General features: G+C 40.9%; 1 protein-coding gene across 1 annotated transcript; it reads right to left on the bottom strand.

Moving 5' to 3' along the window:
* Positions 1-4,355: 4,355 nt before the first annotated feature.
* Positions 4,356-11,188, bottom strand: LOC133111842 (uncharacterized). Its single transcript, XM_061222463.1, has 13 exons — positions 11,058-11,188; positions 10,329-10,537; positions 10,110-10,244; positions 9,450-9,588; positions 7,981-9,037; positions 7,724-7,865; positions 7,349-7,501; positions 6,971-7,029; positions 6,228-6,403; positions 5,732-6,132; positions 5,377-5,473; positions 5,066-5,261; positions 4,356-4,791 (listed from the first exon to the last, which is right to left on the bottom strand). Exons 1-13 carry the CDS (start codon positions 11,175-11,177, stop codon positions 4,649-4,651), a joined length of 3,027 nt encoding a protein of 1,008 aa, XP_061078447.1. The 5' UTR covers positions 11,178-11,188; the 3' UTR covers positions 4,356-4,648.
* Between the last annotated feature and the right edge of the window lie 3,599 nt (positions 11,189-14,787).

Genomic DNA, 14,787 nt, shown 5'->3' on the forward strand with positions numbered 1-14,787 from the left:
AACGGCTGCCTTGCAGACATCACTGTGGGAAGGAAAGTGCCAAATGTGAAACCGTTTTCTTTGCATAGTGCATATTACTTGAGAAAGTGTTTACAACAGCTGGGCGGTATGGCCAGGCTTTAGTCTACCACAGCTCTGACAAGTCACTGCTTACAATCCGGAAATAAAATACACTGATCGGCCAACCACCTGCTTAAACCAGTTTTTCATGATTAAAAATGCTTTAAACTGTAGACACTTGTCTATAAACACTTAATATTTCATTATATGATATGCATATTTATATCAGAAGATAATCATAAGTGAATTGCATTTAAAAGTTTAATTTTTAAATTGAAATGGAAGTCTTGTTATTTGGCGGGGGGGAGGTTAGATAAACCGTCCACACCACGCCCCTTGGTGGTCCGAGGAAGAGCAACACGCCTTCTTCAAGACGTCTCGTCTCTCATAATCGTGGCCATGACGGCATCAGGCATCCGGGGTGTTTTTTTAAATTCAAAAACAAATATATATACATTGGTCATTTAGAGAGAGAGAGAGAGAGAGAGAGAGAGAGAGAGAAAAAACAGGATGAAGCATTTGAGGGGAAGGTAAAACAAAACAGACAGAGTCCCAAAAAATAACAATGCATGAAAAAAAAGAATAAAGTGTAGAAAGAGTGACTTGTGTACACATATGGACACGCAGACCAACGGGCAGATAGACAGGGGGATGAACAGACAAACAGACAGGTGGACAAGTGGGTGGACAGGATTGTTAATTGGAGCCTTGAATGGACAGTATGGAAAAAGGGAGAGAAGAGGGAAAAAAATGATAATAAGAAAAGTAACGATGGGGAATAAATGAAATCAAATAAAAAGAACATGACTGAATAATACATTCTTAAATTTAAAAAAATTTAAAAATTTAAAAAAGAACAGTAAAAGGAAAATATGCATGATTATCGATGGGCTGGATTGGGATATGGTATTACATGGATAGTGTTTCTGGAGTATGTGAGTATACGTTGGTTAGGGTGGGGTTGGGGGATTAGTCCACAGGCAACTTGAATGATTTTATGAAAGGACCCCAAATGTTTGCCAAGTGTGAGCTTTGGTGCTGGTGTGAGATTGGTTCCATGGATACGTGTTCTTTGAGAAGATTTAAACATTGTGTTATGTTTATTTTGTGTCTTGTTTTCCAGTTTAAGAGGATGGTTTTCTTGGCGATAGCTAGGGCAATGAGTATAGGTTTGGTATTTTGATTTGGTGGGTTGATTGTTGAGAGGTCTCCTAGTTGACAGAGGGATGGACAGAGTGGAATGCTACAGCTCTTAATGAGAGATATTTGGTCTGTGACTTGTTTCCAGAAACGATGAGTTGGTGGGCAGAGCCAGGTCGAGTGGTAATAATTATCTGGGGTATTCAAAGAGCAGTGAGTGCAAGTGTCTGAGTTCACAAATCCAATTGTATACATCTTTTGGTGGGTGATATGAGTTCTGTGAATTACCTTGTCTTGTATTAGTTGCAGGTTAGTATTGGTGGTCACCATGAAGGTGTTCCTACAGATTTGAGTCCATAAGTCTGAATTGTAGCAGAGTGATAAGTCTTTTTTCCCAGGCTTGGATGGGGAGGGATATTGTTCGTTCTGTGGTTGATATTAGTTTGTATAATTTGGAGAGAATTTTTTTGATGTTGATTATTTTATTAATTTCTTCCATTAGCGGAGGTGGTTGTAAGTAGTGGTTGTAAGTAGTTTCATTGAAAGTACTGGAGGTATTGCTCTTTCCCAATATTATACTTATGGACCAAATCCTGGAAGGTGATGAAGATGCCATCCTGAAAGATGTGTTGAAGATGTGTGATACCTTTTTGTTTCCATGAGGTGAAGGAGAGTGATGTTTTGTTAATCAAGAAGTCAGGATTGTGCCTTATTGGAATGTATTTGCATGGGGTCATTGTGCATGAAAGATTTTGTTAATTTTCCACCAGGCATTCAGAGTTGTTGAAATGACAATGTTTTTGAAGCAGTTGTGGCATTTTATAGAGGCACTGAGGAATGGTAGATCAGTTTGTCCAACGGTTTAAATCATTTTCAATTGTATTTATTAACGGAATGAAATTAAGGAGGAACAACTCTGAGACGGGTGCGTGGGGGTTGGACCCAAAATGCACGACTCAGAAACAATAGTAATATAAAGACCCCTCAGGGCTTTATTCGGGACGAATCCCAGGAGAGTAGTCAACACAAGCAAAGTCCATACACGTAGATCCAGCCAAACAAAAAGTAAACAAACAAAAAGCACGGTGCCGAGGGAAGAGGCAAACTCGTAGTCGGTAGACGTGCAGGGAGGTCCGGTAGCGGGAGAGCTGTCAGCGGGGCAGATGAACAGACGGACGGCAGGCAGAGGCGTAGTCGTGGGCGAAGCGGGAGTCGAAACCATGAAACAATCAGCGAAGCAAAAGTACAAAAACGGTAGGCGAGGACGTAGTCAAAAACAAGCGGTGGTCAACAAAACAGAAATCAATAAACGATGGTCGGTAAACAGGCTTGGATCGTAACGTGTAATCAAAACAGTAAATGCTCAAGAGTTGCGTGGAAAACAGAGGCAGACAATTTTGCAGTGAACAGTTGTGCGACTGGGCTATAAATGCAGGTGTAGACAGGTGTAGACAATTAGTTAGAGCGTAGCAAGGAAATGGAAAACAGGTGCGATGGATGACAAGTTTAACAAGGAGATTAGTAATCGTTAGTAATAAACCTATCCTGCCCTAGCATTAGTAAATTAGTAAATGACATGCACGAGAAACGTAAGGTAACAAGAACACATGATTAGTTTGTTAGTCTCTGCCCAATCCTGATCTAGCGTTAGTAGTTTTAGTAAATAGACAAATAGAAACAATAGGAAGTGAATGACAGAAGGAGAGAGAGAGAAAAGGCGGAACGCAAGGTTTGCGGAAAAACATGTAAAAGTGTATGCATAAACCGTGACCAGTTAACGTAACAATAAACATAAATCAAAACATGACACAACGCGAAAACTAAGACGATAATCACTCAACATAACCAGGTAATAAAATCGTACGAAAACATAACTAGACATGACAAGAAAATAAATCGTAACGAGACATAACTAAACAACATGACGAACCTAGACAACATAATACATGACGAGACAGACCTGAAACGTGACAAACTCTGACAGCTTGGTGGAAATATTTATACCCAGATATTTAATATTGCTATTGCTAGTGGAGGTGAGGGGTGAGTTCTGAGATGTAGCATTCCAGTCTTATTGTGCGGTGATCAGCTAACCCTGCCAAGACCCTCCCTCTGGAGCAGCGAGCCAATTATGCCTCTCCACGTGAGCTGGCCAAACTTGGCTTTTGGCGGGACCGGGAATTGAACCTCGGTCCTCGGTGTGCAACTGCAACCGCAATATGACGTCTATCTTAACAGATGCTCCAAGACATGTAGAATTTCTCATATTTAACAAGAAATAAAGACCTACCATATTTAAAAATGCATGGCATCTAATCGTAAATCACTTTCTGAAATATCCAGAGATGCTCTTCTGCATACCACTGTTGTAATGAGGGGGTATTTGCATCACTGTCAGCTTCAGCCAGTCTAGCCTTTGACCAGTCTTCATGTTTTTAGGCATGTAGTTGCTGCCACATGATTGGCTGATTAAATATTTGCATTAACAAGGTGGTGTACCTAATAAAATGCTCACTGAGTCTATATGCATAATGAATGAATACTAAATAAATAAATACATAAATAAGCTCAACATCATATAAGAAACACAGAATGATTAATAAGTTAAATAATATAGGCAAGAAACAAACCCAAACACCTGTCCAACAGATCAGAAACACTCTCAGTCAGGTGTGAAGGTGTCCATGACTGCTCTCCACCGAAGACTTCATGAACAGATCTAAAGAGGCTACACTGCAAGATGCATACCACTAGTTAGCTGCAAAAACAGGATGGCCAGGTTACAGTCTGCTATGTACTTGCAGTGTTCTGGAAGAAAGGTCCTGTAAAATGGAGGGACTTTATATGAAAGGAGATGGAATTTCTACATTAATTGCCCAATATGTCTGACAGTCTGCAATTTAGCCTCATACTCATTGTTTAGTTTCAAATCCATGGAGGACAGAGCCAAAAGAACACAGGTTGTACCACTGCCCAAATGCTTACAGACTGTACTGTATATATCTCTTGATGAAAAATGTTCATGGTTAGATCTGTGGTTAGTACAAACAAATGTGGCCTTATTATAACACAGTATGTGACAGAAAACAAAAACATTTATAAATGTACGACACACTACTATTATTTACATAACTTTTATTTATGAATTACCATGAATTAGAGACAGTACAACATTACATTTCACATAAGTTTGAAAATACAATACTACACCCAGTCAATTTACAGTACAGTAATATTGTGGTATGACAAACAATAATTTTAACAAAAATTAGTCACAGGGGAATTATTCAAGGGTTGTGATGTACAAAGCTAATAAAATTTGAATATATGACGGTTTGCAAAGATTTTTAAGATTTTAGGCCATTCCTCATTCATAAAAGGTACATTTTGCATTAATGTGATTGGTTAGAATGTGTTCACTTTGTTTAATGAGTTATAAAACTGTGTCTCAGAAGTCAGTAGACGGAAGTGGTTGGTATTTGAATGTTGGCCTCTTTACTGTATAAATCACAGCTCCACACACAATGACAACCACAACCAGGAGAAAGGCAGCAATGAAAACCAGGTTCATGTTCAAGCCCATGTTGGAAACTGTAAGGAAAGAAAAAGAAACAATAAAAAAGAATTAGAACATCCCTCCAACAAATATGACATACTGCAATGATATTCATCATATGTGTTTACATCACATAGCTTTAATGGGTCAGGCTTGAGGATATTAGTGTTGTGCAAATTTACACACCAATTCACTGATCTTTATACCATACAGATTTGAGTAGTAAATGGAATGAGCCGTCCACATTATTACAGCTGCATAGGATTTCGTACAACGCAATAACCTCAGACTTAACCAGGGTCATAGTACCTGTGGTTTCTGTGGCCTTCTTTAGACGCAAAGGCCCCTGGGAAATGGAGTGTCTCCCAGTCTGTGTGGCAGCATCCCTCCTGTGGAGGTGATGTAGAACAGGGGCGGGTGTGGGTGTGGGAGTGGTGCAGCCCTGAGAACATCTGGTGCCGGGCTCCCCTGCCACACACAGGATGACTGAGCAGCATATGAAGACCTAGAATTCATCAGAAGACAAGGAGAGCTCTGAATCAGAAAATGAGGTACAATTACATACAACTGGTTGGGTACAAATTACCACCATGGTCCAAATAACCATGGTCCCCAATTACCTGCTCATGTTGTCCAATGAACTGGAAAGCCTCCATTCCAAATCTGTATTCCGTGGAGTTACTTGGATAGACCACCACTGTCCCATCCAATATGCAGCTGGGGAAATAAAAGAGCTGAATTCACAGGTCTTTCCTGGGCTGAAACAATTCTAAAAACATTTTATTTTACACCATCCAGACCTAAATGTTCATATTCCCTATCCCACAGTTGGATTTAGATAGATGTTGCCATTCCTCATACATAAGGCCTCCTATTCCAGTCAATGCTTGGTTACGCACATGGGCTATTTGATATTTTACCCCAGAAACACCACCATAAACAAAATGTTTGCCTTCCTTACACCAGTTGTCTTACCCATTTGAAATTATGTCATAGGAAATGTGATAGTCGGGATCATCAACGGGGGTTGCTCTGCAGGACTCCACGAAGAGCACAGTGTTGGCAACAGAGGAAGTAGCTTTGATTTGCATGTAGAGCACGTCTTTCAGTGCCACATCTACAGGGTAGTGATCTGTGTCTATTGCAGTGTTGAACAGCTCACTGTGGAAGAACTCAAACTGGTAGGTGAACTTTCCAAATGCTTTTTCTGTGAACACGTAAGGAATCTTGTGTGCCTGGAAATCCAGATACACACGGCTCTTCTTGGGGTAACAGCATACAAAGTCAATCTCCACCTGGTGTTTCCTGGTAATGACATCACCAACGTTGTCGAACGACATAATTTCATTTTTGAAGATCAGGTTGTCAGCGTCCTCCTACAAAGACAATCAGAGACATCAAAGGAGATTTATTTGTGGCAACATCACAGCTTTTATTGACTGTGTCGTTTGAGTGGATCAAAGGGACTGACCTCCAGTACTGTTCCACAGGAGCCGAGGGACACGGTGGCGATCACATGGGTTTGGTTGGAGGTGGGAGTGCAGGATGGATCATTGAGACGCAGGTGATCTTCATGAAGTCCAATTATTGAGGCCTTCTCCACTTCCACTGTCATTGTGGTCTCCGTACAAATCACACTGGCATTGCCTATTCATGAATTAACGGGAGGAAATCTTTGGTGAGGCAAAAATTGCGTGATTAAGCACCAAGAATTTAATTTTGTGTCCAGTGTGTAAAATTAATATTGATTTCTTTACCAATAATAAAGAACAATGAACTACTAATCACTTAAAGGTACAATAGGTAATTTTGGATGTCTAACGGTCAAGAGAGGAATTGCAGCAACAAACACGCTCAGACCACAACACTGTTTATCCCACCCCTTCTCTGTGAACACACTGAAGTTGAAACGCCATTGGCTGTGGCAGTTATAACCACTTTTCAACCAATGAGCTTGAATTATGGCACAGCTATAGGATGTTTTGGCCCATCAACTGTATATTTTGAAACCCGAATTTAAAGAAACGCAGGTAGAGGGTGAGTCAACATGTCAATGCCCCCTTTTCAATGATAGAAAGGGATTTACGATGGTCTTGTAACCATGGTAATGTTGTAACGCAAAAAGCTTACCTATTCCACCTTTAACAGTATGTATTACAGAATTTCAAGCTTAGGGACAAGTCAATAACCAAACATATCGAACTGAGTACTAACCAGATTTGTGTTTAACAATGACAATGATGCATCTCATGTCAGAGTGAAAGATTCTGTACCTGAAACATTGAACATGATTATGAGACAAGTATAGGGCAAAGTCAAATGGAAAGTCATTATAGATAATATTGAAAATGACGAATATGCAGTAAATACCTTTTTGTAGCTCAGTTTCACTGATTTCATTAATTTACACTTAGTCTGTTTCTATCAGTATACTACTTGTTAGAATAAAAATGCTATTCATAGTGCTTGGTGCTGGACAATAAATTAAGCCAAGACTGGGAGTTTTATTTTGACTCAGCAAACATCATTCAAGGGCCAATAACTGCATTTTCAACCTTCCGGAATAACCCGATCAACAACTTTGAAACTTACCCTTGTTGACTCTCTGCAATGAAGCAAATGGGAACATGATCACCAAAGTCATTTTTAGTTGGTGTCCACCTGATTCGAGATTCTCCAACTGCTCCTCTGATAGTGTTGTACTTTGTGATGTTCAGAGGTCCACTGATGATGAAGTTCTTTACCCTATTGAAGGCACAGTGTGATCAATATCAGAAATTAGTGTGCTTTTTTGCAGTTATGAAGTATTATATATGTACTAAAAAAAGAAAAATAGAAATGTTGCTCAATTATTTCATGTCTTTTTTTTGACCCATTTCGTACCCACATTATATTGACAATAATACTCTTTTAAATCAAATGGACAGGAATGAACATGTTTAAACATGAGTTTAACTTCTATCTTACCATGATTGTGTTGCTGTAGCCTTCAGCTTAATTTCCAGTTCCTGACCAACAGCAGCAATGAGTTTTTCTCCATTTTGTGGAGTTGGGAACAGAAACTTGGGCAGAATATTTCCCTCGGTACAGTCATGAACAGATGGATCAACTGAAATTCAATGGCAGAAAAATAGCAAAATATCAGTAAGATTAACTAGATAGGAATATGTAAGTCTCTGAGTCCCTGACAGCTGTAGATCAGTTGAATTATCGGGTAAATTTACCTTGGATTGAAAACTGCAGAGGGATTTTACACAGACCCATCATTGGCATCATTGGAGTGGTTGTTGTAGTTGTAGTGGTTGTTGTACTTGTAGGGGGCATTGTAGTTGTAGGGGGTGCTGTAGTTGTGGCTGCTGTTGTAGTTGTAGGGGCGGCTGTTGTAGTTGTAGGGGCTGCTGTAGTTGTTGGGGCCGTTGTAGTTGTTGGGGCTGTTGTAGTTGTAGGGGGTGTTGTAGTTGTTGGGGCTGTTGTAGTTGTAGGGGGTGTTGTAGTTGTAGGGGGTGTTGTAGTTGTTGGGGCTGTTGTAGTTGTAGGGGGTGTTGTAGTTGTAGGGGCTGTTGTAGTTGTTGGGGCTGCTGTTGTAGTTGTAGGGGCGGCTGTTGTAGTTGTTGGGGCTGCTGTAGTTGTTGGGGCCGTTGTAGTTGTTGGGGCCGTTGTAGTTGTTGGGGCCGTTGTAGTTGTAGGGGGTGTTGTAGTTGTAGGGGGTGTTGTAGTTGTTGGGGCTGTTGTAGTTGTAGGGGGTGTTGTAGTTGTAGGGGCTGTTGTAGTTGTTGGGGCTGCTGTTGTAGTTGTAGGGGGTGGTGTAGTTGTAGGGTTGTAGTAGTGGTAGTAGTAGTGGTGGGGAGGTGCTTTAGTTGTAGTGGCTGTTGTAGTTGTAGGGGCGGCTGTTGTAGTTGTTGGGGCTGTTGTTGTAGGGTTGTAGTAGTGGTAGTAGTAGTGGTGGGGAGGTGCTTTAGTTGTAGTGGCTGTTGTAGTTGTAGGGGCTGTTGTAGTTGTTGGGGCTGTTGTTGTTGTTGTAGGGTTGTAGTAGTGGTAGAAGTTGTAGTGGTGAGGTGCTTTAGTCGTAGTGGCTGTTGTAGTTGGTAGTATGGGTGCAGTAGCGTAGTAGTAGTAGGAGTGGACTGCTCGCTTGTCTCTATAAGCTAGTGGGGACTTGGTGGACAATGTGCCATCGGTGTATTTCAGAGTGATTACTTGTGTGGGGTAATCCTCCAGGACAATCTCAAAGGCATTAACCTTTGTTATGAAGGCATCCCAGTAAGTCAAGGTGCAGGAATTCTGAAAAAAAGTAAATTAGCCGTATTGTCAAGAAAGAACAGGTGATATGAGGTGAAATGTTAAGCACAGTTGTTTCCTACAGCCTTCTCCGTTTAAAGGCCATGCTTGAAGACCATTCAATTTTCTAGTGGTGCATATTTATTTTTTCATTTTGTCAGCTTAATCAAAGAAAATGAGTGGAGATCCACAAATAGCAGAGTAAGATGGTGCCAGTTAATAGAAAAGTGTTAACACTGATTGGAGAATACATTCTGACTGCTTTCAGGTCATTACCACAGGCATCTGAGTCTGAATGTTTCTACCAATCACCATCAGCATCGTTCTGTTGGTCGTCACCATGATTGGTATTACTCCCTTCCCATATTTTTATATTATAACATCCATGTTCTTTGTATGTATTTTAGCGTCTTACTTCATCCAAGGCGAAGCCAGAATGCTGTCTACATGTATGGCACTCATTGGAACCAAGTCTTCCATATCTGCATCTGACTTGGTCATTATCAGGGTCATGAGCCAGCAGATTAAATGTTCTTGGACAATTCCGTGGTATCCTGTGAATGCAAAAAAATATTTTCTAATATACTATACCTGATATTTGTTTTAATTCTCATTATTATTTTGTATTATGGCATGGGGATATCAATCTGTTGCCATATTTTATCATGAGAGACTGCAGTGCAGTGTCTCTCGTATCCATCTTCTTATTGTCTATGCTTGTGACTTGAAAAAATGTACATGTAATTTTAACTGGCCCTAGTAATTCAAATGAGTGATTTGGCTGCTCAGGTCATGTCTTATATTTGAATCTGAATTCTTGAATCTGGATTAAAATCTTTGAGTCTTAATTTGGCTCTAAAAGCTGCTTTTGAGATAATTTGAGTGAATCTTTGCTCCAGAGCGCAAGCCTCAAAATGCATTATGCCTACTAACGCCATTTAAAAACCACATCATCAAAAATATCCAATCAATCACACACAAAAACTGTTTGAGCCAGGAGCAAATACCAAAAGTGGAATAATGAACAAAACCAAAGATATAACGGGCAACAGTTTGTGAGATGCTATGACTTTACCGGATGAAAGGTATAATTGTTGTGACTGGAGATCTGTTGGGTTCATTAGTGTCGGATCTGATCCCAAGGTCCACATGTGTCAATAGGCTCCATGATCCAAGGCTATCTGAAGGTATCCAGCAACACCCTGTTTCCCTACAATAGTAACAGATCACACACTTAAAACATTGCACAGATAATTGAATTACCTTCTCCACCTTCTGATCCTGAAATACTTACCACATTTCAAAAGGTGTGTTGCTTGGAATATTTCTCGTCATTAACGCTTCCGACTGACACCAGGTGTTCCCTCGAGTATTAGCTCCATTGGAATTGCTATCCACTTGACCGATTTCAAATCGATCTATGGTCCCGCAGTTTCCACTGCGACAGAACCAGGAGTTAGTTGTATAGCAGGTATGGTAAGTCTCCTTGTAGCGGAAGTCCACCTGCAATTGCAACAAAATGATTGTTGTTCATTAAAAAACATGAAAGTGAACTGCACTAGTGGCTTCTTGCAATCAATACACTTGAATTTCATATTCTAGTAATACATTTATTGAATAATTGACTTCTCTGGTATTTAATTTTAAAAAATACATTTGGCGTGTACCTATTTATGATGTTAAATACCTGTTTTAAACCTCATTTATGTATACATTTAGAACGGGATATCGTCAATGAAGCACATATCTTCCACCTGCCTATGAAGCAAATATCCCATCTGGGACAATGGAGGCATTGAACAGAAATTAATTGCTGCTAGGAAAGAAACATAATTTCTATTCTCCTGTAATTATAAATATAAATTTACACTATATAAGTTACAAAGCAAAGTAGCTATTCAGAACATTGCCTTACAGTACATTGTAATTTCAGTGTGACAGGTCAGACATTTGAAATAGATATTTTATGAGAAGTGCTGTTATTTATGCTAAATCAGATAAAACACTGAATGGGCTGCCTCACCCTGAACGATCCATCGGCATTCTTTCCTTTCGGAGTGAAGGTCATGACTCCGGCATAGTAGTGGGAGGCCAGAGCCCCACAACATGAGGCCAGGAGCAGCAGCAGTGTATAGGAAGCCATGGTGCTCTGAATCAGACTTGCTGAATCAATACAGCCAACCCATGGACACCATCATTTATATACTGACAGAAACATAAACAAGTTTGGTTAGTCATGATAAGGAACAATACAGATGACCACAGGAATGAGGAAATCAATTCCTTTGAAAGCTGCCAAGTTATTTTAATCTTTCATTTTCTCAAATGCATTTGATTTGCACCTGAGCAAACTGCACATAAGCAATCATTGTGGAATACCCAGCATGTCAATCAGGTCAGTTTAATGTGTCATTAAAGTTGTTAATGGCCAGTGTCCTTGTGGATGCGATACACAAGGAGAACTGTACAATAATGCTCTGTACTATGGGGCATTGTATATATTTATACAAAGCATTGTTCATTTTTACATGTGAGCATGTTGGAAACAGCAGAGGGTTCTATAGTACTGAAGTACTACAGGAATGATTGCATGAACAAATGATGTGAAGTATAAAACAATGACAGTTGTTGATCTGCAAGAGGAGTCAAAGCCATCACAACCCTTCTATTTTGTTAAGACTTTATGACTGCTCTTATGTCATTATAGAGACCAGAATCATCCACAATGAAATCTGAGATAATAATAATAATAATAATAATAATAATAATAATAATAATAATAATAATGTTGTATATTTTCTGCCGTTTTATACAGAGTGACAATAATCCCAAAATAATTAATTATACCTTCTTTGGTGGTCTTCTTATGTTCAATATATTGAGCTAGGAAGGAACCACTTCATGTGTATACAGTTTAACTTTCTATTGCCTTGTTGGTGTTGGTGTCGTTCGAGATGTCAATGTTTTAATAAAGAACATCAAAGGCAGGTGCATAGGGATGACAGTGAATTTATGACTCATGTTTTGTCTAATTGTGCTCTGAAGGCATGTACAGTATATACTGAAATCAGGATCCCACTGGAAGGTTGGATCCAGGATGGATTCAAGGTTGATGTGCAGATATGGGGGACACATCTTTAATAAATTGTTCTATCCAATGATTGCACAATAATAGGAACACAAACCCTTCCAAAACAATATCCATTCTAAATAAAATATTTTCAAGAAGAACCCATCCATCCATCCATCCATTATCTGAACCCGCTTATCCTGATCAGGGTCGCAGGGGGGCTGGAGCCTATCCCAGCATACATTGGGCGAAAGGCAGGAATACACCCTGGACAGGTCGCCAGTCTATCGCAGGGCACACACACCATTCACTCACACACTCATACCTACGGGCAATTTAGACTCTCCAATCAGCCTAACGTGCATGTCTTTGGACTGTGGGAGGAAACCGGAGTACCCGGAGGAAACCCACGCAGACACGGGGAGAACATGCAAACTCCGCACAGAGAGGCCCCGGCCGACGGGGATTCGAACCCAGGACCTCCTTGCTGTGAGGCTGTAGAACCTGCACAGTTAGACCAATGAGGGAATAGCTGGAGGTGAAGGGACGACGTGTTCTTTCCTGGCTGTTTAGAAGTGAATGGAAAAATTTTAATTATCAAACTCCGCACACGAACAGAGCACAATTATGTTTAGGAATATACTGGGTCTGTTGCCACGGGTCGGATATGGATTGACCTGCCCCATATCCCGCTTACAACTGGCCTGAAACAGATCAGTAATATTCCTAATATTCTACGTTCGTAAATGGGGCCGTTTTGAAAGCTTAGTGGTTACTCTCGTTCCACTCGTTTATCTGACTCCATTTAAGATATATAATTTAGAAATTTGGGTTTGGAATTTACGCGAACCTCGGGAGTGATTACACTCGACTCGTACCTGCGCCACTATTACTCAATATATGTTCTCGCGATTTAACATTATTGCTGAATATCTCAGTTCGGTGTAGAGCTCAGAGGCTGAGGGTCCAGTCAACACAATACATGCAACACTGTCATGATAGTTGCGAGCCCAGGTCGGCGCAGCATTAACTGGGCTCCTTAGAGATAATTTGACAGGAACCGGCGCTGTAACGCCCAGGGGTTCCCTTCGCGTCAAATCACAAGAGCCGTGCCTAACCGACCCTTTAAGTTGGCAGAAACTTGCTGGCCTCACAGCTTAGAACTATCACATGGGTACCAAGCTCTCAGTTCGGTGTAGAACTCAGAGGCTGAGGGTCCAGTCAACACAATACATGCAACACAGTCATGATAGTTGTGAGCCCAGGTCGGCGTAGCATTAACTGGGCTCCTTAGAGATAATTTGACAGGAACCTGCGCAGTAACGCCCAGGGGTTCCCTTCACGTCAAACCACAAGAGCCGTGCATAGCCGACCCTTTACGTTGGCAGAAACTTGCTGGCCTCACAGCTTAGAACTATCACCTGTACCACGGGACTGCCGATCGGTCAGTCCTTGGTCCCCATTGTCCCCCTCAATATTCAGTTGTAATTTAGGCTGAAAAGGTACAAGATGAATTAGAGTCATGGAGATCACGCAAGTTACAAACAAAATAATTTATTTCCAGACGGGTAGGCAGTTAGCGTAGAATAAAACAGTCAATTACAGTCAATAGACAAATTAAAGATAAATAGAATAGAGTGAAATCTTACCCAGCCTGCTTTCGCTACACACATATACAAAGTATACACAGTGTGGGAAATCGAGTGCGATCTTCCCGATACTTACATACACGTACAATATGCTGTGTGGGAAGTCGAATACGATCTTCCCAGATTGGTCTGTCTCCCTTGCTTTTATGCCAAATCATACGTTTGAAACCAGGCGGCAGTGCCATAAATCAACCTGGAGGGGTGGTCAAATCTGGAATTTAGACCCCCACCGTTGGGGGTTGTTGAGTAGGGAAAATGAGATGATTACCAGGAGAGGACGTGTAGGTTTTCCCTTGAAATGTATCTCATCTGATTCCTTGACTTTACTGGATCACATCCATACCAAACAGATTATCCTAATGTTTTGTTATGGTGCAGTTATCATGAAACCTCCCTCCTGTGTATCCATTTTACATGTAATTCATGTTATTACTACAATGGGCATATTGCAATACAACAAGGATCACATGGGCAATGTTTACAATATTGTACCGGGTCTATTGACCATCTAAACAACAGTTTTGAGGTTTTCATCCAAGAGAGTAGTCCCTGGGGTAATGACAGCAGTGCCCAAAGGAGGGCACTGTGGTACTGCCCAGAGTCTTTCCCCCTGGAAGTGACCAGGTGTGGGGTCATAAGATGTTAGGCACATTCTTTTCCCGGGAGTTTTAATGGCCCACATGGCCTAATTGCCCGGGAACCGCTCATCCACCCACCATATATCTCTCCTTTATCTTCTTGGCGTCACTGGTCTGGAACTCCTCAAAAGGTACTACAAACAGTATTGTCCTTTGTCCCTTTTGACACACACCAGAACCCCCACCTCACAAATGGCAGAGTCAACCCCCAGCTCACAGGCTCCTCACAGATGGCAGCCCTTCCTGACCTTAACCACTATGCTACAGGCCGCCCCATCATATCTATGAATGCTGTAGTTGGGAGTTTTCATGATAACTGCATTATGCTGTAAATATGTCTTTGTGCCTCTCATGGTAATATACCTTTTGGATAAACCTGATTTGGGTGAATGAAAG

Source organism: Conger conger, chromosome 15, assembly GCF_963514075.1.
Source record: "Conger conger chromosome 15, fConCon1.1, whole genome shotgun sequence".
Taxonomy (NCBI): domain Eukaryota; kingdom Metazoa; phylum Chordata; class Actinopteri; order Anguilliformes; family Congridae; genus Conger; species Conger conger.